The 27,610-nt window shown below is 29.6% G+C and overlaps 1 protein-coding gene across 1 annotated transcript in view; it reads left to right on the forward strand.

The window, feature by feature from the left end:
- Nucleotides 1-27,610, forward strand: part of LOC143197477 (uncharacterized) — a 33,607-nt gene continuing 5,997 nt past the window's right edge. Inside the window, exons 1-2 of the mRNA XM_076406008.1 lie at nucleotides 1-494; nucleotides 26,619-26,941. Of these exons, the coding sequence (XP_076262123.1) occupies nucleotides 26,623-26,941 (319 nt within the window). The 5' untranslated portion in view covers nucleotides 1-494; nucleotides 26,619-26,622. The remainder of the gene's footprint in view (nucleotides 495-26,618; nucleotides 26,942-27,610) is intronic.

The following is a 27,610-nucleotide window of genomic DNA, read 5'->3' on the forward strand; positions in this document are numbered from 1 at the left end:
CCTTTGTTCCGTTGCGAAGCACATCTACATGTTGTCCGTCAGGTACCACAACCGTTTATTACCCTTTGAATCATTGGCGAATTTTCATTGTGACAAGGCCATTAAATCCTGTTGTTGCCGGTTGAGTTTTAACGTTAATTATTTGATTTCTCTATATATAATTTAAAAAAATCGATAACATATATTTAAATAGATTCGGTGTTAATTTTAGTGGCACGTGCTTAATCCTTTCAAGTACCTCAGTGAACAATTTCAGTGATTATACTTAAAAACCGGATGGTCCGGCAACGCCGCGTCAGTATAGTGTGATAGGTCAGCTTCCGACGGTGTTCGCGTGCGACGAAGACACACGATTCGCGATTGGTCGATATTCCATGGAAAGTAGACAATGGAGAATGCATATCGCTACATTCATGTTTAACGTCGTTAACGGGTGGTCATGCGCCAAGTGATATTTCACTGATTCAGCGTTTCCGTCTATTAAATAAACTCAGGTAAGCGTTTTTTAACACTAATTTCGCCGGTTATCACGTGAAAAACCGTGTGCCCTTATCTAGAACAGCTGTCATCGATTTGTTGCCACGTTTAAATGCATCGAAAATAATTTCAATTATTTACCTATAGTGCGCGCGCAATTCAAACACTCAAAAATGAAAATAAATAAATATTGTAAGAAGTATTTCACTCAGACACGACATTTTTTTACTCTCCCTTTCAACTAGATCCATATTTTTTATAATAAACCACAGTAATTAACTTAATTCGGTACAATTTCCGACGAAGAAAACAAATTAACCATCTAGAAAGCGAATGCCCTGTTGTCAGACCTCCTTCTAAATTTTAATGAGGCACTTCCTTTGGAAACCTTTTTTCGTCATTAGATTGTTGGTAAAAATAAATGATTGCAACAAAACAACCTTAAGATATTCGCTCATGCATACTAACATCATTCTTTTAATTTGTTTATATCATTATTATATTAAAAGAAAAAAATGAATAGATGAAATAAAATCGAATATTATGAAAGTTGATGTAAATTTGTAATGGTATTGCAAAAATTACTTTTATTTAACTAGAACGTTTCATTTGTTTAATTATTGATCTATTAAAACATATATTTTTTGACCTTCTTTCTGTTGCCTAAGCAAATTATTGTCACGTATAATAATTGCAATAAATAAATAAGTTCAAAGGTAATACGATAAATAATATCACAACACCATTCAGCAGTAAATAACACTGAATTATTCTGAAGATTTTGTTTGCTTATTTTATCAGAAAGAAAATTTAATTGTTAAGATATAAAACTAAGCAAATTTTGGATTTGTTGTTGTTGGTGTATAGTCTTTAGTATAAAGAAACACATATATGATTTTATCCTTTTTTTTATTCATCATTTTGGCTTTTGTGTACACATTTTAAACAAAACGCTTATCTTAATTTTGCTAAAAATTTCAAGAATATTGAAGCCAAAAACATATTGAAGGAATTTCAGCTTTTTATTATTCATAATGTATGTACACGTCTTGTATGTAATCTTACTTGTGTCAATATAACCAATTAACAATACTTTTTTCTATATAAAGTCAAAAATGTCATAATTATTTATATATTTAGATTTCATTATTTTGAATTAACAAAAAAAGTCTTGTTGGCTATATAATTAATCGTTTCTTTGTTAAAATGGACACAAATAAAAGTAGGGTGACTTTAATTAATCATTATAGGCAAGTACCAATATATCATCAATTTCTAGAGTTTCTACAATAATTCGGGCCAATGTCATCGAGTTTATTACTAATTAATATAATTCATTTTATAACAAGCACACACGGCGACTTCGCCATATTGTCATAATAATTTTGCGATTCGTCCTATTAAAATTAAAGCTGGAAAAATAAGTTTTTTTGTATAAAAATGATTAGATGCGAGTTTAAGAAGGCAAGAAGTGGGACGTTATGGACCATTGTAGGGGAGGTTAGGCGAGTAACAAAAAAAAAGAATAATCGAGTTAAATGAAAGAGTGTGCGTGTCTGAGAGAGAGAGAGAGAAAGAGACAGAGTCGAGATTTTCGTAACCAGTTAGGGCCCCCTCCTCAAGGCCACAAATTAACGGCAGTTCCTGGTTCTTGATTGATAAGATAATCGCAGAGACAGTGGAAATAGAACTTATTAAAGCAAGGAAACTCTTAAAACAATATTTACATAACTGGGTTTTAATGAGTAATTTTGAGGAAAGCGATCGCCCGATTTCCCTTTATATAGAAGCCGAAATTGTAAAATCGATCTTATAATTGGCAATTTTAACTTAAACGGGCTTTAGAGCATCATGTTTGGGGCCCGATTATGACCAAATAAGCAACCACTGGCCGGTATACCACTCAAGCCTTTTAACTTATTTTGCTATTGTTGGGTTTATACTAGTAGTATCCGATAATTTCACGTCATTTTCGTCGCGCTTAATTTGAAGTTATTTCCGTATAAAGATGATGCTGTCGTTAAGTTTACATTATGAATTTGACACGAATTGTTATAATTAATTCGTTTTTTTTTGTGTGTAAAATGTGTCATTAATAGTTTATTTAAACCAAATGTCATCATTAAGTATTAAGTGTTTATAAAAATCTAGTAAAAGTAGCTTAATTCTACAATTCTTGTGATCCATTTTTGCTCCCAACAAAATCTTATTGTCCTCCACAAGAATCTTGAATGAAGAACGTTGAAACCAAAATACTCAAACTTGTAAGAAACTCTACCAATAACAGAAAAGAGGACTGATGAACCTGAGCTCTCTCGACATTCCGTATACTTCGACAGCAGCCTGCAATATCCAAATGCGATTATTTTCAGTGGATTTCTCGTTAAACTGAACTATTCCCCCCCACCTCCTCGCCGCCTCACTCCCTCTTTTTAACTCTTAAAAGTAACAGAATCAAATTCGAAATTGCAAAATACGATCTGAATTGAAAAGTTTATCTTAGACATCTAGACTAAGAAGAAATTGCAACGTTTATATTTTGATTAATAGATAGAGAGTAATTCGAGTAACTGTAATCATGGCGTCGGGTAATGATTCATTCAGTTTTGTGCATAAAATCCGAGGAGAGCTCGTAATCCCACGGGACTATGTAAGATTTAAATAAATATTTTGTCTGACAAGTTCATTTGTCACCGTTTTATAGATACTTAAGGTCTATAAAATGAATTTAGTCCAGCTAGGATATTCGTCTTAGCTAGAGGGATAGAGGACGTTATATTACAGTTGGCAATAAAAATATGTTTTATTCATAACGCGAAGATAACGAGTAACTTTATTGCAAGCTTAAAATTGTAAAAATTCATTCAGACTGAAATAGCTTTTAATTTTTTAATAAAAAAATCCTTCCCCAACTTCCATAATTCATAGATATAGTCTTCTGGATGAATGTAAATTATTCCATTTTTGTATAACTAATAAAAATAGTTTACGAGATATAAAAATTCCTAGATCGGATATTAAAAACATCAAAAAAAAAACACCTTTATGGGATATAAAATGAAAAGTCGATGTGTTGGGAGATCAAAACGAATGATATCTAACACATTGGGATATAAACAACAGCAAATATAATGAAACTAATTTATAATAACGTTGTCTCATTGTTGAAATTTGAATGAGGTAAATTTTTATTTTTTTTTAACGGATACAACAAAATTAATTATTAAACCTCCTAAAATACCCTCCCCTTTGCAGGCATTATAAAGAATTTTATGTTTTATCCAATGATATTATAATAATTTTTGTACATCCTTTGGTTTTTACGTTATGCAATAAAAAGAATATTTCCCAAAAATGAGGGGATTTCTGTGACATAATGACATATACATATATTAAAAACTATAAGTTCTAACGAAGATCAACAGGGATTTTCGTTTATTTCACCCTACAATAGATGTATTTTGAGTATTTTATCTTAATCGGAAGGGTAAAAAAAAATTGGCACTTTTTCCAAAAAATTGTTGTCCAAATTTGACATTTTCTTCAATTTTTGCGACCACCTCCGTATAAATAATCACAGGTCAATGAAAATTGCAGGGATTATAAAGAAAGGATTTTACGCTGAATCGAATGGTAGTATAATAGTTGTTATATAGTCTTCAGTTTTTAAGTTATACAATGAAAAGTGTATTTTCAAAAATTGAGTGGATTTCTGTTTAAGTCACATATCTTAAAAACTATAAGTTCTAAAGCAATTTAACACCGATTTTCGTTTATTTCACACTAAGATACAAATATTTTGAGTATTTTACCTTAATCGGAAGGGTAAAAAAATTGACACTTTTTTCCATATATATGGTCGTGAAAATTTGAGATTTTCTGCCATTTTCAAACTTTTTGCTGCCACTTTCGTATAAATAATCACAGGTTAATGAAAATTACAGGGATTATAAAGAATTTTATGCTGAATCGAATGGTAGTATAATAATTATTATACAGTCTTCAGTTTTTAATTTATAGAATGAAAAGTGTATTTTCAAAAAATGAGTGGATTTCTGTTTAAGTCACATATCATAAAAACTATAAGTTCTAAAGCAATTTAACACCGATTTTCGTTTATTTCACCCTAAAATAGATATATTTTGAGCATTTTACCTTAATCGGAAGGGTAAAAAAAATTGACACTTTTCCATATAGTCGTGAAAATTTGAGATTTTCTGCAATTTTCAAACTTTTTGCTGCCACTTTCGTATAAATAATCACAGGTTAATGAAAATTACAGGGATTATAAAGAATTTTATGCTGAATCGAATGGTAGTATAATAATTATTATACAGTCTTCAGTTTTTAATTTATAGAATGAAAAGTGTATTTTCAAAAAATGAGTGGATTTCTGTTTAAGTCACATATCTTAAAAACTATACGTTCTAAAGCAATTTAACACCGATTTTCGTTTATTTCGCCCTAAAATAGATATATTTTCAGTATTTTATCTTATTCGGAAGGGTAAAAAAAATTGAAACTTTTTTCCGTATATATAGTCGTGAAAATTTGAGATTTTCTGCAATTTTCAAAATTTTTCCAGCCACCTCCGTATAAATAATCACTGGTTAATGAAAATTACAGGGATTATAAAGAATTTTACGCTGAATCGAATGGTAGTATAATAATTATAATACAATCTTCAGTTTTTAAGTTATACAATGAAAAGTGTATTTTCAAAAAATGAGTGGATTTCTGTTTAAGTCACGTATCTTAAAAACTATACGTTCTAAAGCAATTTAACACCGATTTTCGTTTATTTCACCCTAAAATAGATATATTTTCAGTATTTTATCTTATTCGGAAGGGTAAAAAAAATTGACACTTTTTTCCGTATATATAGTCGTGAAAATTTGAGATTTTCTGCAATTTTCAAAATTTTTCCAGCCACCTCCGTATAAATAATCACTGGTTAATGAAAATTACAGGGATTATAAAGAATTTTATGCTGAATCGAATGGTAGTATAATAATTATTATACAGTCTTCAGTTTTTAATTTATTGAATGAAAAGTGTATTTTCAAAAAATGAGTGGATTTCTGTTTAAGTCACATATCTTAAAAACTATACGTTCTAAAGCAATTTAACACCGATTTTCGTTTATTTCACCCTAAAATAGATATATTTTCAGTATTTTATCTTATTCGGAAGGGTAAAAAAAATTGACACTTTTTTCCGTATATATAGTCGTGAAAATTTGGGATTTTCTATCACTTTCAAATTTTTTACTGCCATTTCCTCACGAATAACCGGAGGTTAATGAAAATTACATTATTATTACTATATCATAAAAGGATGCTTGGAGAATATACTTTAGTTCAAATAAAGAAGTAATGGCTAAAATGCAAGCCTATTTGAAAGCAAAAACAAATTGTTCTACGAAAAAATTTATTTTAAAAAGATAGACGAACGTTAGAATGGCTTTAATCAAGGTCTGAGTACGAGAATTAACCATAAATGTGAAAATGTAAACAACACAACGTTCGACGTTCTGTGATATTTCGCAAAGCCCTAACCGCCATATTCACCAAACATTGCATCTTCCGACTACCATGTCTTCCAAACAATAATTCATATCTTAGTCAAGCAGTAAAACTTGAATTGATGCTAGATAAATAACACTTCAAATTTTAGACAAGATGCATACGTTTAGCTTTTTTATACAATAAATATTTTCATCATATAATTTACTATATTAATATACTGTAATCGGGCTGTTAATATTTTGAATATTCAAGCAAATATAAAGAAGAATCTATATTGTCTATATGAAACAAAACCACACTAATCGACTTGGTTAAAATCCGAACAATTTTAGTTTTAATTAACAGAAAAATTTAATTATCCGTTCAAAACATGTTGTTTCCTTTAGCGAAAAAAAAAAAATATATATATATATATGTGTGTGTGTGTGAAAGAAAAAAAATAGAGTTTTTTAAATATAGTAAATGCTTTATTTATTATTGAACGATGCATACGTTTAGCTTTTTTATACAATAAATATTTTCATCAAATAATTTACTATATTAATATACTGTAATCAGGCTGTTAATATATTGAATATTCAAGCAAATATAAAGAAGAATCTATATTTTCTATATACAACAAAACCATACTAATCGACTTGGTTAAAATTAGAACAATTTTAGTGTTTGAAAGTATGAACCTTTTTAAACTTCCTCATTTTTTTTCTATTTCTCAATACAATTTTATTTTGGTTGTATGTACGTTGCATGTATAGAATCAAATGACCAATACTTTGAATATATAAAATTTAATTATCCATTCTAAACATGTTGTTTCCTTTAGCGAAAAAAAAAATATATGTGTGTGTGAAAGAAAAAAATTAATTTATCTGCTTTATTAAACTGAACAGAAGCAGAAATGTACAAAAGGAAAGGCGAGAATCTAGCAGGACATATCGTTATTAAATATATTTTGAAAATGAGAGCAGTTTGTCGTTTAATAAATAGAAGTCGGTGGTTGGGTATAATATTGTCGTCTGTGGTATTTTAAACTATTTCTGACATCCAGTTCTGTTGAATGGACCGTTGCCGTGCCATCTCTGACACAAAGGCCAAATTGGAAAATAAATTTTTCGAGTTTTCATGACCTACAATCAATGGCACACATAAAGGGCAGTCGGTTAAATAGTGAAATGCCCTAATTATCAATAAAACAGCGGTGTAATCGTGTTTTGCGTGATTACCCGCATAAGTGCGTTTTATGGTACTTTCCTGTCAATATGATTTACGGTAAACTGAACGTTTGAATCAATCAACACTTGTCGATAAGTAACAGTTTTATTTCTGAAGTTATTTTTCCAATAATAGTAATTTTAATTGGGGTTATTTATTTATTATTTTAAAAGCCTATCAGCCTCTTAGGCTATTTAGGGTCGAATTACAATGTATTTTTAAATAAAGTATACATAAATGACATTCAAAAATAATATACGAAACAAATTACATTACATTAAATTACTAAACATTAACAACCTTGAAAAATGTCGTTCCAAAATGCTGCTATATTAATATACAGTATATTGTTATTTACAAGCAAACTACCAAAAAAAATTATAAAACTATATATATTACATATAAATTTATGTAAGCATAAATTGGGTACATCTTTGTCAAGGTCGCGGCTAGGACGACAGAGCCAGAACGTTAAAAATCAGTAGAATAAAACTAGTAGAACCAAAAATAGCAAAAAGTAAAAATAGTAAAAACTAGTCAATTACTAAACAGTCGATAGTCGATTTCAGTCGATAGGTCCCAACACTACTTTTAATTTATCATTAAAAAATCTCTCCCCAACTTCCATAATTCATAGGTATAGTCTTCGGCATGACCGTAAATTATTCCCTTTTTGTATAATTAATAAAAATAGTTTACGAGATATAAAAATTCCTAAATCGGATATTAAAAACATCGAAAAAACTACCTTTATGGGATATAAAATGAAAATTCATTGTGTTGGGAGATCAAAACTAATGATATCTAACACAAGGGACATAAACAACAGTAAATATAACGAAACTAATTTATAATAAAGTTGTCTCATTATTGAAATCACGTAAGTTTTTTTGTTCTAAAATAATATCTTCTCGAATAATCCCAGGTTAATGAAAACCGCAGAGATTTTAAAGAATTTTAAGTGGAATCGAATGGTAGTATAATAATTATTACACAGTTTTTAAGTTATACAATAAAAAGTGTATTTTCAAAAAATGAGTGGATTTCTGTTTAAGTCTCATATCTTAAAAACTATAAGTTCTAAAGCAATTTAACCTGAATTTTCGTTTATTTCACCCTAAAATACATATATTTTGAGTATTTTATCTCAATCGCAGGGGTAAAAAAAGTCGTGAAAATTTGGGATTTTCTGCTATTTTCAAACTTTTTGCTGCCACTTTCGTTTAAATAATCACAGGTTAATAAAAAGTACCAGGATTATAAAGAATTTTACGCTGAATCGAATGGTAGCATAGTAATTATTTTACAGTCTTCAGTTTTTAATTTATAGAATGAAAAGTGTATTTTCAAAAAATGAGTGGATTTCTGTTTAAGTCACATATCTTAAAAACTATACGTTCTAAAGCAATTTAACACCGATTTTCGTTTATTTCACCCTAAAATAGATATATTTTGAGCATTTTACCTTAATCGGAAGGGTAAAAAAAATTGACACTCGTGAAAATTTGAGATTTTCTGCAGTTTTCAAACTTTTTGCTGCCACTTTCGTATAAATAATCACAGGTTAATGAAAATTACAGGGATTATAAAGAATTTTATGCTGAATCGAATGGTAGTATAATAATTATTATACAGTCTTCAGTTTTTAATTTATAGAATGAAAAGTGTATTTTCAAAAAATGAGTGGATTTCTGTTTAAGTCACATATCTTAAAAACTATAAGTTCTAAAGCAATTTAACACCGATTTTCGTTTATTTCACCCTAAAATAGATATATTTTGAGCATTTTACCTTAATCGGAAGGGTAAAAAAAATTGACACTTTTTCCATATATATAGTCGTGAAAATTTGAGATTTTCTGCAATTTTCAAACTTTTTGCTGCCACTTTCGTTTAAATAATCACAGGTTAATAAAAAGTACCAGGATTATAAAGAATTTTACGCTGAATCGAATGGTAGCATAGTAATTATTTTACAGTCTTCAGTTTTTAATTTATAGAATGAAAAGTGTATTTTCAAAAAATGAGTGGATTTCTGTTTAAGTCACATATCTTAAAAACTATACGTTCTAAAGCAATTTAACACCGATTTTCGTTTATTTCACCCTAAAATAGATATATTTTGAGCATTTTACCTTAATCGGAAGGGTAAAAAAAATTGACACTTTTTCCATATATATAGTCGTGAAAATTTGAGATTTTCTGCAATTTTCAAACTTTTTGCTGCCACTTTCGTATAAATAATCACAGGTTAATGAAAATTACAGGGATTATAAAGAATTTTATGCTGAATCAAATGGTAGTATAATAATTATTATACAGTCTTCAGTTTTTAATTTATAGAATGAAAAGTGTATTTTCAAAAAATGAGTGGATTTCTGTTTAAGTCACATATCTTAAAAACTATAAGTTCTAAAGCAATTTAACACCGATTTTCGTTTATTTCACCCTAAAATAGATATATTTTGAGCATTTTACCTTAATCGGAAGGGTAAAAAAAATTGACACTTTTTCCATATATATAGTCGTGAAAATTTGAGATTTTCTGCAATTTTCAAACTTTTTGCTGCCACTTTCGTATAAATAATCACAGGTTAATGAAAATTACAGGGATTATAAAGAATTTTATGCTGAATCGAATGGTAGTATAATAATTATTATACAGTCTTCAGTTTTTAATTTATAGAATGAAAAGTGTATTTTCAAAAAATGAGTGGATTTCTGTTTAAGTCACATATCTTAAAAACTATACGTTCTAAAGCAATTTAACACCGATTTTCGTTTATTTCACCCTAAAATAGATATATTTTGAGCATTTTACCTTAATCGGAAGGGTAAAAAAAATTGACACTTTTTCCATATATATAGTCGTGAAAATTTGAGATTTTCTGCAATTTTCAAACTTTTTGCTGCCACTTTCGTTTAAATAATCACAGGTTAATAAAAAGTACCAGGATTATAAAGAATTTTACGCTGAATCGAATGGTAGCATAGTAATTATTTTACAGTCTTCAGTTTTTAATTTATAGAATGAAAAGTGTATTTTCAAAAAATGAGTGGATTTCTGTTTAAGTCACATATCTTAAAAACTATACGTTCTAAAGCAATTTAACACCGATTTTCGTTTATTTCACCCTAAAATAGATATATTTTGAGCATTTTACCTTAATCGGAAGGGTAAAAAAAATTGACACTTTTTCCATATATATAGTCGTGAAAATTTGAGATTTTCTGCAATTTTCAAACTTTTTGCTGCCACTTTCGTATAAATAATCACAGGTTAATGAAAATTACAGGGATTATAAAGAATTTTATGCTGAATCGAATGGTAGTATAATAATTATTATACAGTCTTCAGTTTTTAATTTATAGAATGAAAAGTGTATTTTCAAAAAATGAGTGGATTTCTGTTTAAGTCACATATCTTAAAAACTATAAGTTCTAAAGCAATTTAACACCGATTTTCGTTTATTTCACCCTAAAATAGATATATTTTGAGCATTTTACCTTAATCGGAAGGGTAAAAAAAATTGACACTTTTTCCATATATATAGTCGTGAAAATTTGAGATTTTCTGCAATTTTCAAACTTTTTGCTGCCCCTTTCGTTTAAATAATCACAGGTTAATAAAAAGTACCAGGATTATAAAGAATTTTACGCTGAATCGAATGGTAGTATAATAATTATTATACAGTCTTCAGTTTTTAAGCTATATAATCAAAAGTGTATTTTCAAAAAATGAGTGGATTTCTGTTTAAGTCTCATATCTTAAAAACTATAAGTTCTAAAACAATTTAACATGAATTTTCTTTTATTTCACCCTAAAATACATATATTTTGAGTATTTTATCTTAATCGCAGGGGTAAAAAAAATTGGCACTTTTTCCATATATATAGTCGTGAAAATTTGGGATTTTGTGCTATTTTCAAACTTTTTGCTGCCACTTTCGTTTAAATAATCACAGGTTAATAAAAAGTACCTGGATTATAAAGAATTTTACGCTGAATCGAATGGTGGCATAATAATTATTATACAGTCTTCAGTTTTTAAGCTATATAATCAAAAGTGTATTTTCAAAAAATGAGTGGATTTTTGTTTAAGTCTCATATCTTAAGAACTATAAGTTCTAAAGCAATTTAACATGAATTTTCGTTTATTTCACCCTAAAATACATATATTTTCAGTATTTTATCTTAATCGCAGGGGTAAAAAAATTGGCACTTTTTCCATATATATAGTCGTGAAAATTTGGGATTTTGTGCTATTTTCAAACTTCTTGCTGCCACTTTCGTTTAAATAATCACAGGTTAATAAAAAGTACCAGGATTATAAAGAATTTTACGCTGAATCGAATGGTGGCATAATAATTATTATACAGTCTTGAGTTTTTAAGTTATACAATGAAAAGTGTATTTTCAAAAAATGAGTGGATTTCTGTTTAAGTCTCATATCTTAAGAACTATAAGTTCTAAAGTAATTTAACATGAATTTTCGTTTATTTCACCCTAAAATACATATATTTTGAGTATTTTATCTCAATCGCAGGGGTAAAAAAAAGTCGTGAAAATTTGGGATTTTCTGCTATTTTCAAACTTTTTGCTGCCACTTTCGTTTAAATAATCACAGGTTAATAAAAAGTTCCTGGATTATGAAGAATTTTACGCTGAATCGAATGGTGGCATAATAATTATTATACAGTCTTCAGTTTTTAAGCTATATAATCAAAAGTGTATTTTCAAAAAATGAGTGGATTTCTATTTAAGTCTCATATCTTAAAAACTATAAGTTCTAAAACAATTTAACATGAATTTTCTTTTATTTCACCCTAAAATACATATATTTTGGGTATTTTATCTTAATCACAGGGGTAAAAAAAATTGGCACTTTTTCCATATATATAGTCGTGAAAATTTGGGATTTTGTGCTATTTTCAAACTTTTTGCTGCCACTTTCGTTTAAATAATCACAGGTTAATAAAAAGTACCAGGATTATAAAAAATTTTACGCTGAATCGAATGGTGGCATAATAATTATTATACAGTCTTCAGTTATTAAGCTATATAATCAAAAGTGTATTTTCAAAAAATGAGTGGATTTCTGTTTAAGTCTCATATCTTAAAAACTACAAGTTCTGAAGCAATTTAATATGAATTTTCGTTTATGTCACCCTAAAATACATATATTTTGAGAGTTCTATCAAATCCGAGAGATGACAAAATATGGCACTTTTTCCATGAAAATTTGCAATTTTTGTCCATTTTCAAGATATCTGCTGGCATTTCGGATAAAATAATCACTGGATAGTTAAATTTACAGGAATTAAAGAATATAAAGAATTTTACGCTGTGGTATCGAATCGGTATTAATCGAATGGTGGTATAATATATATTGTACCGCCCCCCCCCTACTTCTTAAATTATATAATGAAAAATGTGTCTTCAAAAAATTAGTTAGTTTCAGTTTATGAAACATATCTTAAGTACAATACATTTTAAAGCAATTTAACGTGGATTATCGTTTATTTCACTCCAAAATTCAGATATTTTGAGAGTTATATCTTTACCCGAGAGATAAAAAAAGAGTGGCGAAAAATTCCCTAGTATGTGATTTTTATATCAATTCAAATTTTATTAAATATATCGATTAGTTAACGAGCGAAAGAAAAAAGGATTTTTTTACCTTGACTGTATTATGTTTCCGAAGGGATGGGGTGGAACCACAAGACTTGAATTATATATTCTACAGCCCTTTTCGATAAATTATTCTCAAATACTCGGGAATCCCTATTTATGTTTTTTATTGTATTACACTCTCGTTATTATTGAAATTCCTTTTCTAAAACGACAATCAGTTTCTTTTACTGCTGCTGCCGCTGTTGTTTTTTTTTCTGTTGCCTATTGAATGGTATTTTCGTTTTCAACAAAATGTGTTTATTACTTTCAAAACCTTTGTTTTAAACTTTCAAAACAAATTAGTTCGCGTATTAACGAATAAATCTATTTTTAATCTCTGAAGCTTTTTTTCTTTTATTCGGTATAGCAAAATATTTTAATCTAAGTTAACATTTTTTTTTTGTTAATTTTGATTTTTTTCCCTCAGTCAATTAAAAATATCAAAACAATTGACACACATCGTAAATATAACGAAAAGAGTTGTTTTTTCCACACTTTTTTTGGACGTAATTATAATCGATTTTGTTTTTACCGTCTGAACAACAACAACGAAAAAATATTATTTTTTACCGGGAGTTATATACAAAAAAAACCGAGATATTCATTGAACAGCGTATGGTATTTTATTAATTTTATCTCCATAATTTCTTTATTATTTGTTTTTTAGATAATTACAGTACCAAAAAAGGGAAAAAAACGACAAAACAACTATTGAAATTATACGGGGAATGGCCAGAAAAATATGAACACCTGACTTATTCTCAATATTTATTTATGAATAAGGTGTTGAGGTATATACACCTTCTTGCACCATAACATCCAGTAATTGCTTCAGCCATGTTGGATAAATCTACTTCTCACTCTTTGCTCTAAAACTCACCATAATGGTACAATTATGTTGAGTTCTGGGGATTGTACTCGCCGGTGAAGATGTTTTATGATATTCTAACGCTACTCAAAGTAAGGCTATACCGCTTTGACTGTGTGTATGGGAGCATTATGATTTTGGAACATGACAGGGTTTCGCAATAGCAACCCTTCAATGAATGTTAGCTTTGTGGAGCTCCTTGGAGTATCAGTTAACTTTGGGTTTAGCTTTCTTTTTCTCTTTGACGATGATATTTTATCATGTTTTATGTATGTCATTTACTGCTTTTACCATTAAATTAATGATAGGGTAGATAGTCTAGTGCAACTTGAGTAGGATCTTCTGGAAGAGTAAAACCAACTGTGGCTCCTTAAAAAGGACGTCTTTTCCCCTGCTACCCCCTTAAAAAATAGAGATTTGCAGGTAAAATTAAACAGGCTACTGATTGGTCACTGTCAATTCACCCATTTCTTCTTAATGAATAGAAATGAGAGACCTCTGTGTCTCAGTTGTGAGGAACCAATGTGAGTCAAAACATGGGAGGTTTTGGTGAAAGTCAGAAATCTATTAACTGTCTGAAGAAACCATGACTTACCGAATTCATTGAAGGATGTGTTCTGCCTCAACACCTGCCAAAATTGTTTGATTTCCTCATAATTTCCTCATAAATATAATTTTAACCTGTACATAACTTTATTTTAGGATGACTTTTATCTATATAAAAATTTATTATTTGTTTATTTTTCCAGATATTTGTTTTGTCTCGATTTTTGTTATGTAGGTTTAGTCGTTGATCTATTTAATCGAATTTTTTATTCGAAGCATTATAACTCTTGATCGGTTTATTCTTTTAGAATTCCTTCTTGGTCTGTTTGATATTCTCTAAAAAAGTCTAAAGCGGTGGAGGGACTCTATACCTCGACTTAAAATTCTAACAAAAAGTTCTCACCATATTCGCCAGATTTATCTTCCCCTGACTTCTGATTGTTCACAAATATAAACATATTTTCATTATCAAAGCACAAAACTAACCGAATGAACCTCGTATAATACAAAATCGTCCATTCCATGGCATTAAACTCCAAAAATTTTAAATCTTATCACGACAAATAATGAACAAAGGGCATATTTACCACCAAATCGTACTTATTTAAATATTAATGGACCAACAGCGGATAATAATGGCTCAGGAAAAATGCTTCAGTTAAATCGGATCAGACGTCAGCCTTTCGTGTTTTTTGATTTGAAGCCGCAGCTGAGAAAGTTTTGTTTTACCCACTTTCTTGAACATGAATTTTAAATTTACCCAAACGAAACACAAAGGGCTACGACTTACTTGCCTTGGCCATCGGATTAATTATGTTACAGTTGCCGGGAAAAAAAACCTCTGATATCGATTTAAAAATAATCTCTAGGGGGTAGTAAAAAGAAAACGATTCAAACGATATAAAAATTGACGGGGGAAAAATAATTTAAAGGGTAGAACGTATTTTGCGGGCTGAAACCTTTTAATAATAGTTGTGTTGACGAGTTTTGTATTTAAACCAAAACATTCCTGGCGATGTGGAGTGAAGGGTAAAATGAAGAAATAAATAATTGCAACGAAGAAGTAATTAAATAAGGGATGGAATGGTTATTTCTACAACCACCCAAATGAGCGTTTAGGTCACCCTAAAAGACTTCATTTTAGGAAAATACGTCCATTGTATTTTATATTTTGCAGCCGCTCTAGGAGAAATGTCCTGTACTAAGGACTAATAGCCTACCAGAGAGAACCCCTATAATGAAAATCATTTGCAAGCCCTTATACATGTGTCACGGTTTACAGTAAAATTATATATTATTTCTTGATAATACAATTACTCACTGGGGGACATCTCCATTTCAAAATCTGGTATTTAGGACGACTATTAATCATAATCCAAATACTAATCCCACTAAAGATTATTTTTATAACTCATCAATCTAAAATATATTAATGTTGCCTGTCATATGTACTAAAACACATAAACACAAACACATCTGATTATGACACGGTTTAGTTTAGATTTTTTAAAAAATTACAGTGTGTCCATTGGGAAAATTGGAATTACAAAGTATTACAAATAAAACAGAATAAACTGAAGGAATGTTTAAATAAATTCAGTAAGTTTTATTCTTTGTATATCAACGATCTTTCATCATCTATTTTTATTTCAATATTATTTGACTGTCCTAGATCCCCCATCATTAATTTTTGGTAAAATTACATAAAATAGAACCTTTACAAATACAGGGTATCTGATGGGAATGGATGGATCTCTCGTTTTGGGTTTCTTACATAACCTCAATGGACTTAAAACATTTTCCTGTACTAATGGAACATTTACAAGACTGTAAATATATTTTCTTCTTTATAACTCAGATAATAAAAAACAATACACTCCATGTTCACCAGATGTAGCATCCTTTAAGTTAATGAAAATAGCACGGTTTATAAAAAAAATATGCTGAATCATATGGTAGTATAATACATTTTGTAGCATCCGCAGTTTTTAAGTTATACAATGAATAGTTTATTTTCAAAAAATTAGTGAATATTAGTTTATTTCAGATATTTTAAAAACAATCAATTTTAAAGCAATTCAACATGGATTGTCGTATATTTCACCCCAAAATAGATACATTTTCAAAGCGTTATCTCAATCTCATAGGTATAAATGTTGGCATTATTTCCATGTATATGTCATGAAAATTTGGGGTTTTCGTCCATTTTCAAGATTTTTGCTGCCATTTCCGTTCAAATATTCGCTGGTTAATGAAAATTACAGGAATTATAAAGAACATTTTACATTGAATTGAATGGTGATATAATAATTGTTGTACAACATTTAGTTTTTAAGTTATACAATGAAAAGTATATTTACAAAAAATGAGTGCATTTCAGTTTAAGTCTAAAACTATATGTTTTAAAGCAATTTGACATGGATTTTCGTTCATTTTACCCTAAAATACATGTATTTTGAGTGTTTTATCTTAATCCGAAACGTAACAAAATTTGCCATATTTTCCATATATATTTAGTCATCGATGAAAAATATATTTTGAAATAATTAATGGATTTCTTTTAAAGACTCATATCTTAAAAACTATAAATTATAGGACAATTTAACGTGGATTTTCGTTCATTTCACCCTAAAATACATATATTTTGAGTATTTTATCTTAATCGGAAGGGCAAAAAAAAATTGGCACTTTTTCCATATATATAGTCATGAAAATTTGCAATTTTTGACCATTTTTAGGATTTCTGTCCAAACAATCGCAGATTAATGAAAATAGCAGGGTCTATAAAGAATTTTACGCTGAATCGAATGGTGGTACAATAATTCGTGTACCGTTAAAAGTGTATTTTCAAAAAATAAGTAGATATCTGTTTAAACACATTTTAAAAACTATACATTTTAGAGAAATTTAACATGGATTTTCATTTATGTCAACACACACACACACATTTATACATTTTTAAGTCATGAAATCGTGAAATAACTAGTCCATTAATGAATTAGCAGATAAAAGTATCAGTTCTACTAATTTTAACCAAATAATGTCGATAAAAACTAATTACTGTCGAAAGAGGCAAAGTCTGGTGAATATAGTAAGCGGAATAAGACTTTCTCTTTAAGTTTTTTGAGCACAAATAACCAGAAATTGCCATTATTAATGTCAGACAATAAACAAAAAAAAACAGAACTATTAAATGTGTTGTTATGGCCAGTAAATAAATGATAAAGTATATAGATTAAGTAGATAAATCAATATACCCCAATTTATGATTTATTTAAAAAATGTGTTTGCCCTTTCGTAGCCATATTAATTAGTATAATGCTTTCAAATACAATTATAATAATAAGACTAATAATAATTTCCATTTTATTATTGTTTTTTTGTATGACGACTTCGGTATAGATGTAAAATATCACCATTAAAATGAGTTGCCTTTTATTTTAACATGCCATTGAACGTAGCAGTAGATAAAGCAATTATTTTCGTCAGTTATAAATTTGACAAAAAAAAATATAACGATAATAAAAAGCGAGAGGTGGATTTATTTTTATCGGTAATTGGATTAAAGAGATCGATTGAATATATTTCCTACCGCCAAAATTACAATAGCGACAAAACAATTTTCCATGAAAGCTTTATAATGTAACAGAATGTTTAAAATATTGCGTAACCTCTCATATTGTTCCAGATACTCGGTACGGTAACATCATGCATTCATTTAACAAAAGCTTACCACAGTAAAACCGACTCCAATATCTATACAATAACAAACCGACATTTTAACAATGTTAATAAATATTTCATGCACTTCAATTAACTATATATTTATATCGGACGATATCCATTATGTCATTTTATTAATTAGTAATGTTCATATATGTTCAGTTTTTGATATGTTTCATCCAAAGTGCTATCCATTTCATTTGGAATAATAAAAGTTAAAATATCGATAGAAATTTTGCCATATCTATACAACATAACATTATAAAATGAATGTTATTTATGTTTATACAACTTTACTGTTGACATTTATTTTAATAATACCCCCACAAACATGTGCAACTGCAACACTCCATCAAATACTTTATAAAATGTGTTTAAATATGCTTTAACAATCAATCAATTTAACAATCAGGTGTACCGGAAATTCATTACCGGGTTTTCTAACAGATGTCGCTAGGTCTTATGATTTGACACATATGTCAATTTATTTTATGGTAGTTTGCGTTTGAGCCTGCGCTCTTGTCATCACGCACACTTAACTGTTTGGCGAGTGCATTGGGATGCACAAATAGTCTTTCAGAATACTTCGCACTAACACTCTGAATCACACTCGTTATGGATTCTATGGGGATATCGCGCTGAATCAGTTTGTTGGACACGTAATATGGGGCATTGACGATTACTCGTAACACATTATTCTGGAACCTCTGTAGGATATCTATATTAGATTTGCTAGTAGTACCCCACAGTTCAATACCATAGGTCCAAATGTGCCTAAGTATTGACTTATACAGCAAAACCTTGTTATCTAATGATAATTTATAATTTATATTATCAGCCAGTACATTTGATTTAATTTAACCCCAAGCTGTTTGCGTTTTATCACTATATGTTTTTTCCATGTCAAACGTCGATCGAAATGCATTCCCAGATATTTAACGTTGTCTGCATGCGGAAGTTCATGATTATTCAATTTTACCGAGAGACATGTTCTTCTACAAAAGGTGAATGTCACATGGGTAGATTTTGTCTAATTTTTTTTGATACGCCAAGTTCTCAACCACAATTCGACTTTGTCAAGATGAAGTTGGAGGTTTCTTGTGGCTGATATTGGATCCTCGTGTCATGATAAAGCCGCTGTATCGTCAGCATATGTTGCAACAGTAGTGTTTCTTGATGTCGATAGGTCAGCTGTTTACAATAGATATAACAATGGGACAAGAATACTGCCCTATGGAACACCCGAATATATTGGGAGTAGGTCAGTGTATTCGTCACCCTGTTTGACAATAAAATGTCTGTCTGTGAGGTACGATTTTAGCAGTTGAAAGTGCGTATGAGGCAAAAGCTTTTTCAATTTAACATGCAGTCCAATGTGCCACACCTTGTCGAAGGCCTGAAAAATATCGAGAAATGTAGCGGAGCACTATTTTTTATCGTTAGTTTTTGTTAATTTGGTTGACTAATTTATGTATGTATTCTATTGTTCCGTGTTTATTACGGAAGCCAAATTGATGGTCTGGATATTTCTCTCCTCTGTGATTATTTAGAGTCTCTTAATATATAGTTTTTCGAATAGTTTAGAGATCACAGGTAACAGGCTTATAGGACGATAAGAGGAGACGTCTTCTGATTTTTCCCCAGGTTTAAGCATCATAATGATATGAGCAACTTTCCAAGTGCTAGGAAAGTAATTAAGTCTTAGCGTGGCATTAAATATGAACGTTATTAATTTGATGCCCTTTCCTGCGATGACAGCGAAGTGCGCAGGTTCAAACGCAAACTACCATACGCACTGATTAATAGACACATAGAGCGAGATTTAATAATCTCTAGAATAAGCTAGAATAGTTTTTAGAATAAGTTAGGATGGACTTTTAAAATAAGTTAGAAGAGTATCTAGAATAAGACTTAGATTATAAGTTGTACAGCAGATCACTTACTGAAGTGATCTTGTACATGTCAGGATAATTATATTATATAACTGAAATCATATAATAATACTTATTGCCCACGGGCAGATTGTTGACGTTCTCGGAGATTAAGAAAAATATATAAAAAAATTTCAATTTATTCTACCAACATCAAGCTTCAAAGTTACACATGTTATATTTTGCATGTTTATCTTAAAATATTGTAAAAGCATTTGCTAACTTCATGTACGACTACACTAGTTACATTATATTTGATAGCTGAAAAAAGAACATTATCAGGGACTGATATGCCCAATAAAGAAAACAAATAACCCCTAACCTCAAATGTTATTTACCTCGATATCACTTTAATTAGACTTTAGACATAATTAGAAGTACTTAAAATGGTGAATATTTATGTAAAAATTATACTGTTTCAAATGTCAAGTTTTCTTTCAAATCAATTTTGTTGGTAAAAGAACTTTTATTCCAACTAAAATAAATACGAATTATCATAAACTAGTTTTTTAGAATTAGTCATCATACCTATTAGGATCTTACGCTAGTTAAAATGATATTTTAACAATGTAAATAAAAACGTTTAAATTATATCAAGCTAATGTAAACAAACACTTTCTCACATACGATCTTGTGACACCTATTAACACGAAATTGCTTTCGTCAGACAAATACTAAGTATACATTAACTAATTTAACCTTAATAAAGAATATATCATTTGTTTCTTTTTCAGTGGATTTGTCATACAATAATTGTTTCGTAAAACACGGCAATGAATTTAGTTTCGAATGTTATAAACGATTTTCTGAGAATTAGTTTGAAATGGCAAGAGTAGTAATCATCCACAGGCAAAATGTATATCCTATATCATATTTCCTCAATTATAATGGAGAATTGTGGTGAACACATTTACTTTGTTAATAGGAAGAACAAGATACAAAATTATTTAAAACTAATATATTTTTATAGATATAACTGATAGATTTAAAAGTGCATATCTCCGGAAATACTTTTTCAAAAAGGTCATACTATAACTCGTTAGAAAGCTTTAATGTTGATAGTGATGAGTGTTTAAGTGAGAGAAGTATTTTATTTAAATGGTGAACTACATTTGTAAAAACAATAAACATATTTTACGTGAAACTTGGATGAACAAAATAAAGAAACGTAATTTAGTAAATTGTTGGAGAACTATTTGAAATAACTACGTGTCTTCGGTATGGCGATATCGATTTCGTGAAGGGATTTTCGGATGTCATTGTCACCTTAGATCCAGTATTATATTAATAAATTTTGAACCTTGATAGATTTTCACATTCAAGATTGATGTTGAAACTGATATGGTTTAACATTAAAAATGATATCCCAAAAGGGGAGTTATAGCAACGAAAATGAGGTCCCTTCATTTTTTATTCTTTTCACAGTTTGCATTTAATATTTCCTGGATATTTTTTTCTACGGAGATCGATATAAAATTATTAAGAATCGTTGAAAAAAGTTTGTTGGCCATGAATAACAAATAGTTGTTTATTAAATATTAAAACCTTTTTTTCATTGTGTCTCCGAAAAAATATGACAGTTTTAAATAAATAAGAAAAATAATGACATATAGGGTGTTTAAAAATTTATGTCTCAAGCAGAATGTGTAAAATACTTCAGCATTCATCTTGATGGAATATCACGTTAGATAAAAATAGACTAATCATATCCCTCGGGATGTTGAATTTCTCAAGCAGGATTAGCGAAATCATTCAGCAACCATCTCAATGAAACATCATATTAGATAAACAATCAGTTCCTCTAGCAGGATCTGTGAAATACTTCAACATCCATGTCGATGGAACATCATGTTAGGTTAAAAAACTAATTATATCACTTGAGATGTCTAATTCCTCAAGCAGGATCAGCGAAATACTTCAGCAACCATCGCAATGGAACATCATGTCAATCATCATCATCAAAAATTCAATTCCTCAGACAGGAGATACAAAATACTTCAACATCCATATCGATAGAATCTCATGTTGGATAGGAAAGACGAATTATGTCACTTGGGATGTCTAATTCTTCAGCATTCATTTCGATGGAACATCATGTTAGATAAAAAAAACTGAGTAGATCAAAATTAAGATTAAATATTATTAGCCAGTCAATTTATTATTGACTCAAAAGCCTACTTGGACTTTTGATTCCTCAATAATTACAATTAAATAGAAGGTTCAATATATTAACACAAAAACTGAATAATTAGTTATATCGATAGTGCTTTTGTCTTGATTATCAGTGACTAATGTCTAATTTATTTAAAATGTTTTCATTTATTTTTTCGTTCTAGCACGATATTGTGGCAAGCCTTTCACCGAATTTGAGGAAATGAGATCGGTATAAATGACTCCAGCTGTCATTCTCTTGTGCCCGGCTTTTAAATAGAGTTGCGCCCTACATTTCTGCCCTCTCACTCATGATTTTTGCAAGTCATGTAGAAAAGGAGAATGACCGAAACCATAGCGATTCTAAACCAATATAAAAGGGCTGCCGTAATTTGTCATTATTCAAGAGATTTCGGTCTTTTTTTTGCACCCGAAATACGGAGACGGATACCAGTTTTTATTGTAGAAAGCGAAAGAGGATTTAAGATAGCTATTAGATAAAAATTCCGAGAAAATCTATTTATTAGCCTGAAAGATACAAGCATTAGGACATTTGGAAAGTCATTTCGTAGTTTTTTTTGCATAAAACCGATAAAAACATGTATAATAAAGTCTGATGCGAGAAGAATTACGTTTTAGTTTCTTTTTTTAACGTCAGTAATTGTGAGTGAGATAAAATGATTTTATTATTACTAAAATATCAGTTTTCTTAGACACTATGTGTTTAATAAATTTATGTGTTCATATTCAAAGTAAAACGAGGTTCTTGAAATGGTAATATAAGTTTTTGAAAGATAAATTTATTAGCCTGAAAGATACAAGCATTAGGACATTTGGAAGTTTTTCGTCAATTCGTAGTTTTTTTGTATAAAACCGATAAAAACATGTATAATAAAGTCTGATGCGAGAAGAATTACGTTTTAGTTTATTTTTTTTTAACATCAGTAATTGTGAGTGAGATAAAATGATTTTATTATTACTAAAATATCAGTTTTCTTAGACACTATGTGTTTAATAAATTTATGTGTTCATATTCAAAGTAAAACGAGGTTCTGGAAATGGTAATATAGGTTTTTGAAAGAGAAATTTATTAGCCTGAAAGATACAAGCATTAGGACATTTGGAAGTTTTTCGCCAATTCGTAGTTTTTTTGTATAAAACCGATAAAAACATGTATAATAAAGTCTGATGCGAGAAGAATTACGTTTTAGTTTCTTTTTTTAACGTCAGTAATTGTGAGTGAGATAAAATGATTTTATTATTACTAAAATATCTGTTTTCTTATACACTATGTGTTTAATAAATTTATGTGTTCATATTCAAAGTAAAACGAGGTTCTTGAAATGGTAATATATGTTTTTGAAAGAGAAATAAGTCAACCGGGGCTATATGAGATGAATACGAAAGATATTCGATAGTGTTTATTGATTAAATCTCAATTCATCATCATCAATATATTTCCACCACTCAAAGAGATCTTCTTCCTAAAAATCCCTCAAAATTAAATTCAGCGCCCATATGTTTCATTAAATTAATAAACATGACTGTTAGAAATGATTTCTGAGTCTTCGATAGTGTATAAAATAAAATGTATACAAATCCAGTTAAATCTTGATCATTTTATGAATTATAGAAATGTAAATTGATTATTTATTGCAAATTTTGATGTTTTTATTTTGATACGTTTGGTTTTTCCTTTAGAATGTCATCGACGTCATCAGCTTCTTTAGTTGACTTTGAACTGACCTTTAGAATGTGAATGGTAGCATATATGGATATATATTATTATTATATCACAATATTTTTAATAAAACTGACATCGGTTGATGACTGTTAATGAATCCTGTTAATTTTAAGTCCAGTAAATTAAATAAACTTTTCATACTTTCTGAAATAGTTTTCGGTTAGTTTTTTGATGGTGAAACGGATCTCACTTTTAATTAATTTCGGAGGGTAAAAATAAGAAGTAGACCACAAAACCTCTTTTACTTTTAAGCATACAAGTGCCGCGAATATCCAAACGGCTCTAATTGTTTGTGGTTTGATTGTAGAGCCCGAAGTTTTCTAATTACCATCAGATATCGGTAATCGCAAAGAGGAAATCCAATTAAAAAGTTTGACTAGAACTTAATTTCGAAAATATTTGTCCATATGTTTTTCCTAGTTTTAGATTAAGGTTCGAATGAAAACGGATTTTAAAAAAACAACACGGTATTGTTGTAGACACGTGTCGACTTTTTTTCGATTTGCATTTAAATATTTATTTATTTTTTTACAATTACTGATGAAATTATTTCATTATTTTCATTACGAAAATAAATAACTATATATTCTGGTCATCTTTTTTTCACTTTAAAAAGGTATTTATTGAGAGAAATTAGTACTATATATATATATATACTAGCGGCCCGCTCCGACTTTGCACGGGCATAAAATATATATGCCTATGTCACTCAATGAAAACATGATTAAAATCGATCCAGTATTTTTGGTTCATTCATTACTGCCCTTGGCCTGCACGCATTAAATTTGGAGTAAAACAATTCCTCTTCCCCTATACTTATTATGAAGATTTCCTGCTATCTTTGGAATATCCAAATTCATACAATTTTTATTACATTACACATTTTTAAACGCAAATTTTAAATTTGTAATATCTCCGAAAATATTTGTTTAATTTACATGCTGTAAGGAACCATATTGATCTATATTAATTGCACACTGTATTTAAGGTACTTAATTCGATAAGGATTAATGCCGTATTGCTTAAAATAGCTTCGTAAATAAGCCATTTTCTCACGTAAAAAGTAAACAATAAAAATGGTTAATGTGGGTTATCCCTAAAAGATAAACATATACCATCGCGGACTTTTTTGTAGACCTTTTTATGGTGTACAATACTGTAGTACATTAATTTGATCTAACTCGTAGGGTTAGGCAGCGTTTTTGCTAATTGCTAAATAAGCCTAAAAAAATAGGTTAATTTACGACATCACGTTAGAAACCTCTAAAATTAGCAATGTTGCCTTAGTATATTATGCATGTATTATACATATAAACCTTCCTCTTGAATCACTCTATCTATTGAAAAAAACCGCATCAAAATCCGTTCCGTAGTTTTAAAGATTTAAGCGCACGTAGGGATATAGTGTATGTATATACATATGATATATATATATATATATATTAATCGAAATATTTTCGATGAATTTCTGTAGTTTTATCGATTGATTATCGCACTTCTTCAACATTTCGAAATCGTGTGCGAACCAAGCCATGCTGCATTGATCTAAGCAAGTAGTAATCAAAAGATGATAGGTCTGGTGATTACGCTGGATGCGGCAAAACTGTCCATTCGAGCTACAATCGTGTATTCTGGACAACTCCATGCAAGAAGGTGTCTTTGAGTCCATTACCCGCTATTGTTGTTTTTTTTGCAACAATATATCGTTCCATTTGTTCAAATAACGTTCGTAGACATCCACAGTAACATTTCCATTGGGTTTTCAAAGCTCATAATACCATATCCCGTGTTAATTCCACCAAATGCATAACAAGGCTTTATGACCATGAATATTCCGCTTTGCTATCGATGTGGATGGCCCTTCTGGACTAAACCTTGACATTCTCTACTTGGTATTGTCGTAGTATATCCACTTTTATGGCCAGTCACTACACACTACAAAGAATTTCTTTTTTACCTGGCAAGCAATAACAAATATTCAAATCGATATAACATCATTCTTTGGGAAAAATCGGAAAAAGTTAATGGCAAATACTGGAAAATATTTAGGTTAACATATATTGTACCAATTTTCCTTGATAAAAGAGTTTTGAAAGCGATAAAACACCAAATAATTGTAAAATAATAAGTTGTAATAATCGCTTTGTATGAAACTCAATTTTATTCAATTAATATTGAGAATAGAGTTATTTTCATTAAATTAATTGATTTTATTTATTCGTCTGCTGATATATATGGTCCAACTTTAACTCAACTATGGACTCATTTAAAAGTGGGGGGGGGGCATTTATTTATTGGGTATGACGATTATTAGGGATAGGGAAGTGTTAGCCATATCTTATTTTTTCTAACAAGGTAACAAGGTTTTTATAGTAGATAAAATAAAACTTAAATGAAACCAATGTATTTTGTTTGCTTTATATTATTTTTTAGGGCATTTGTTCGAAAGTATAAATTTTAAATTGTATATAGTATGTCGTATTTTAAGTATGTTATGAAATTATCTTTCAGAATAATTCTTAAACTATATATAAGTGATGCCTCCAACCCCCTATATTCTCCTAAATACAACACGTAGATATAAAAGTAGTTTTTATTGGTCGATATATATTCTAAGTGATTTTAAAAAGATCTAAAAGTGGATAAAAGAGTTTATAGTCGAGTGTAAAAGCGCAATACAATAAATTTTGATGCATTTAAATATGGAGAAACTCTCCGACAAAATTCGAACGAGACCTGCAAAGTAATATCTCATATTTGTTCCAGGAAAATGGATCTCAGATGGTATTTCCTGGCGATCTTTTTGCTCGGCTGCTTTTCACCTGGTTTCACGTTCAACGGCGAATTGGCCGAACAAGAATGTCCGGACGAATGCGATTGTCATTATTTCCGCATCAATTGGGTGACAGACTGCTCAAATAGTAACTTAACGCGAATACCTTACGAGGAGCTCAGTATGAACGTCTACGTTCTGGACTTGAACGACAATTTGATATCGGAAATTGAAGAATTTCCAGCCGACATTAAGATGCGACGATTACAAATGGCCGACAACCACATGAAGGAACTGAAGAAAGAATCTTTTAAAGGTAACTTAAATTTAATCAATATGTATGATGACTGTAATAAAGAATCACAGAAATATTCATTTAAAACAACGGTATATCATAGACATATTCTGAAAAATTATGTATTTTGAAATTATCAGTGCGAAACGAAACAATGACGTCACCTAAGTCACCTTTTAGCGCGCTTCGATCTTATTATATTTAGGTTATTTAACTTATATTTTTGTGTTTTTTTGCTACAAATGGAAAGAAAAGATAAACGAAAAAATTGAACTAAGATGTATGGAGACAAACAGCTTAAATTTGACAGGAAACTATACGTCGTTTGTGATTGTATTATGTGGCTGTAACTGCAATAATGATTTTAAAAATAATACTAGAACTGTTCTATTCCAGACACACTAATCATGAACTGTGATATAATCATAGGGTAATAGAGATGCAACTCAATAGGGGACTCTGGCGCAAAGTTTTGCTTTGCCCAACATCCAGAGGGAGCCATAATGGACCATTCAAGTAATTTGATTGGTCAATTTAAATCTCCATTATAGGCACCTGTAATAAAAATATTTTACTGTGAAGACATTTGATTGGCTCATTAGTAATGTTTGGCACGTGACAGCCTTGACGTCATTTTTAATTGACCCATGAAATTTAAATTAAAAAAAATTCCTAAAATAAATTTGTTAA

This window comes from Rhynchophorus ferrugineus, unplaced genomic scaffold (assembly GCF_030347505.1).
Source record: "Rhynchophorus ferrugineus isolate W39M unplaced genomic scaffold, kcgeb_rfMv2 rfM5, whole genome shotgun sequence".
Lineage (NCBI taxonomy): Eukaryota > Metazoa > Arthropoda > Insecta > Coleoptera > Curculionidae > Rhynchophorus > Rhynchophorus ferrugineus.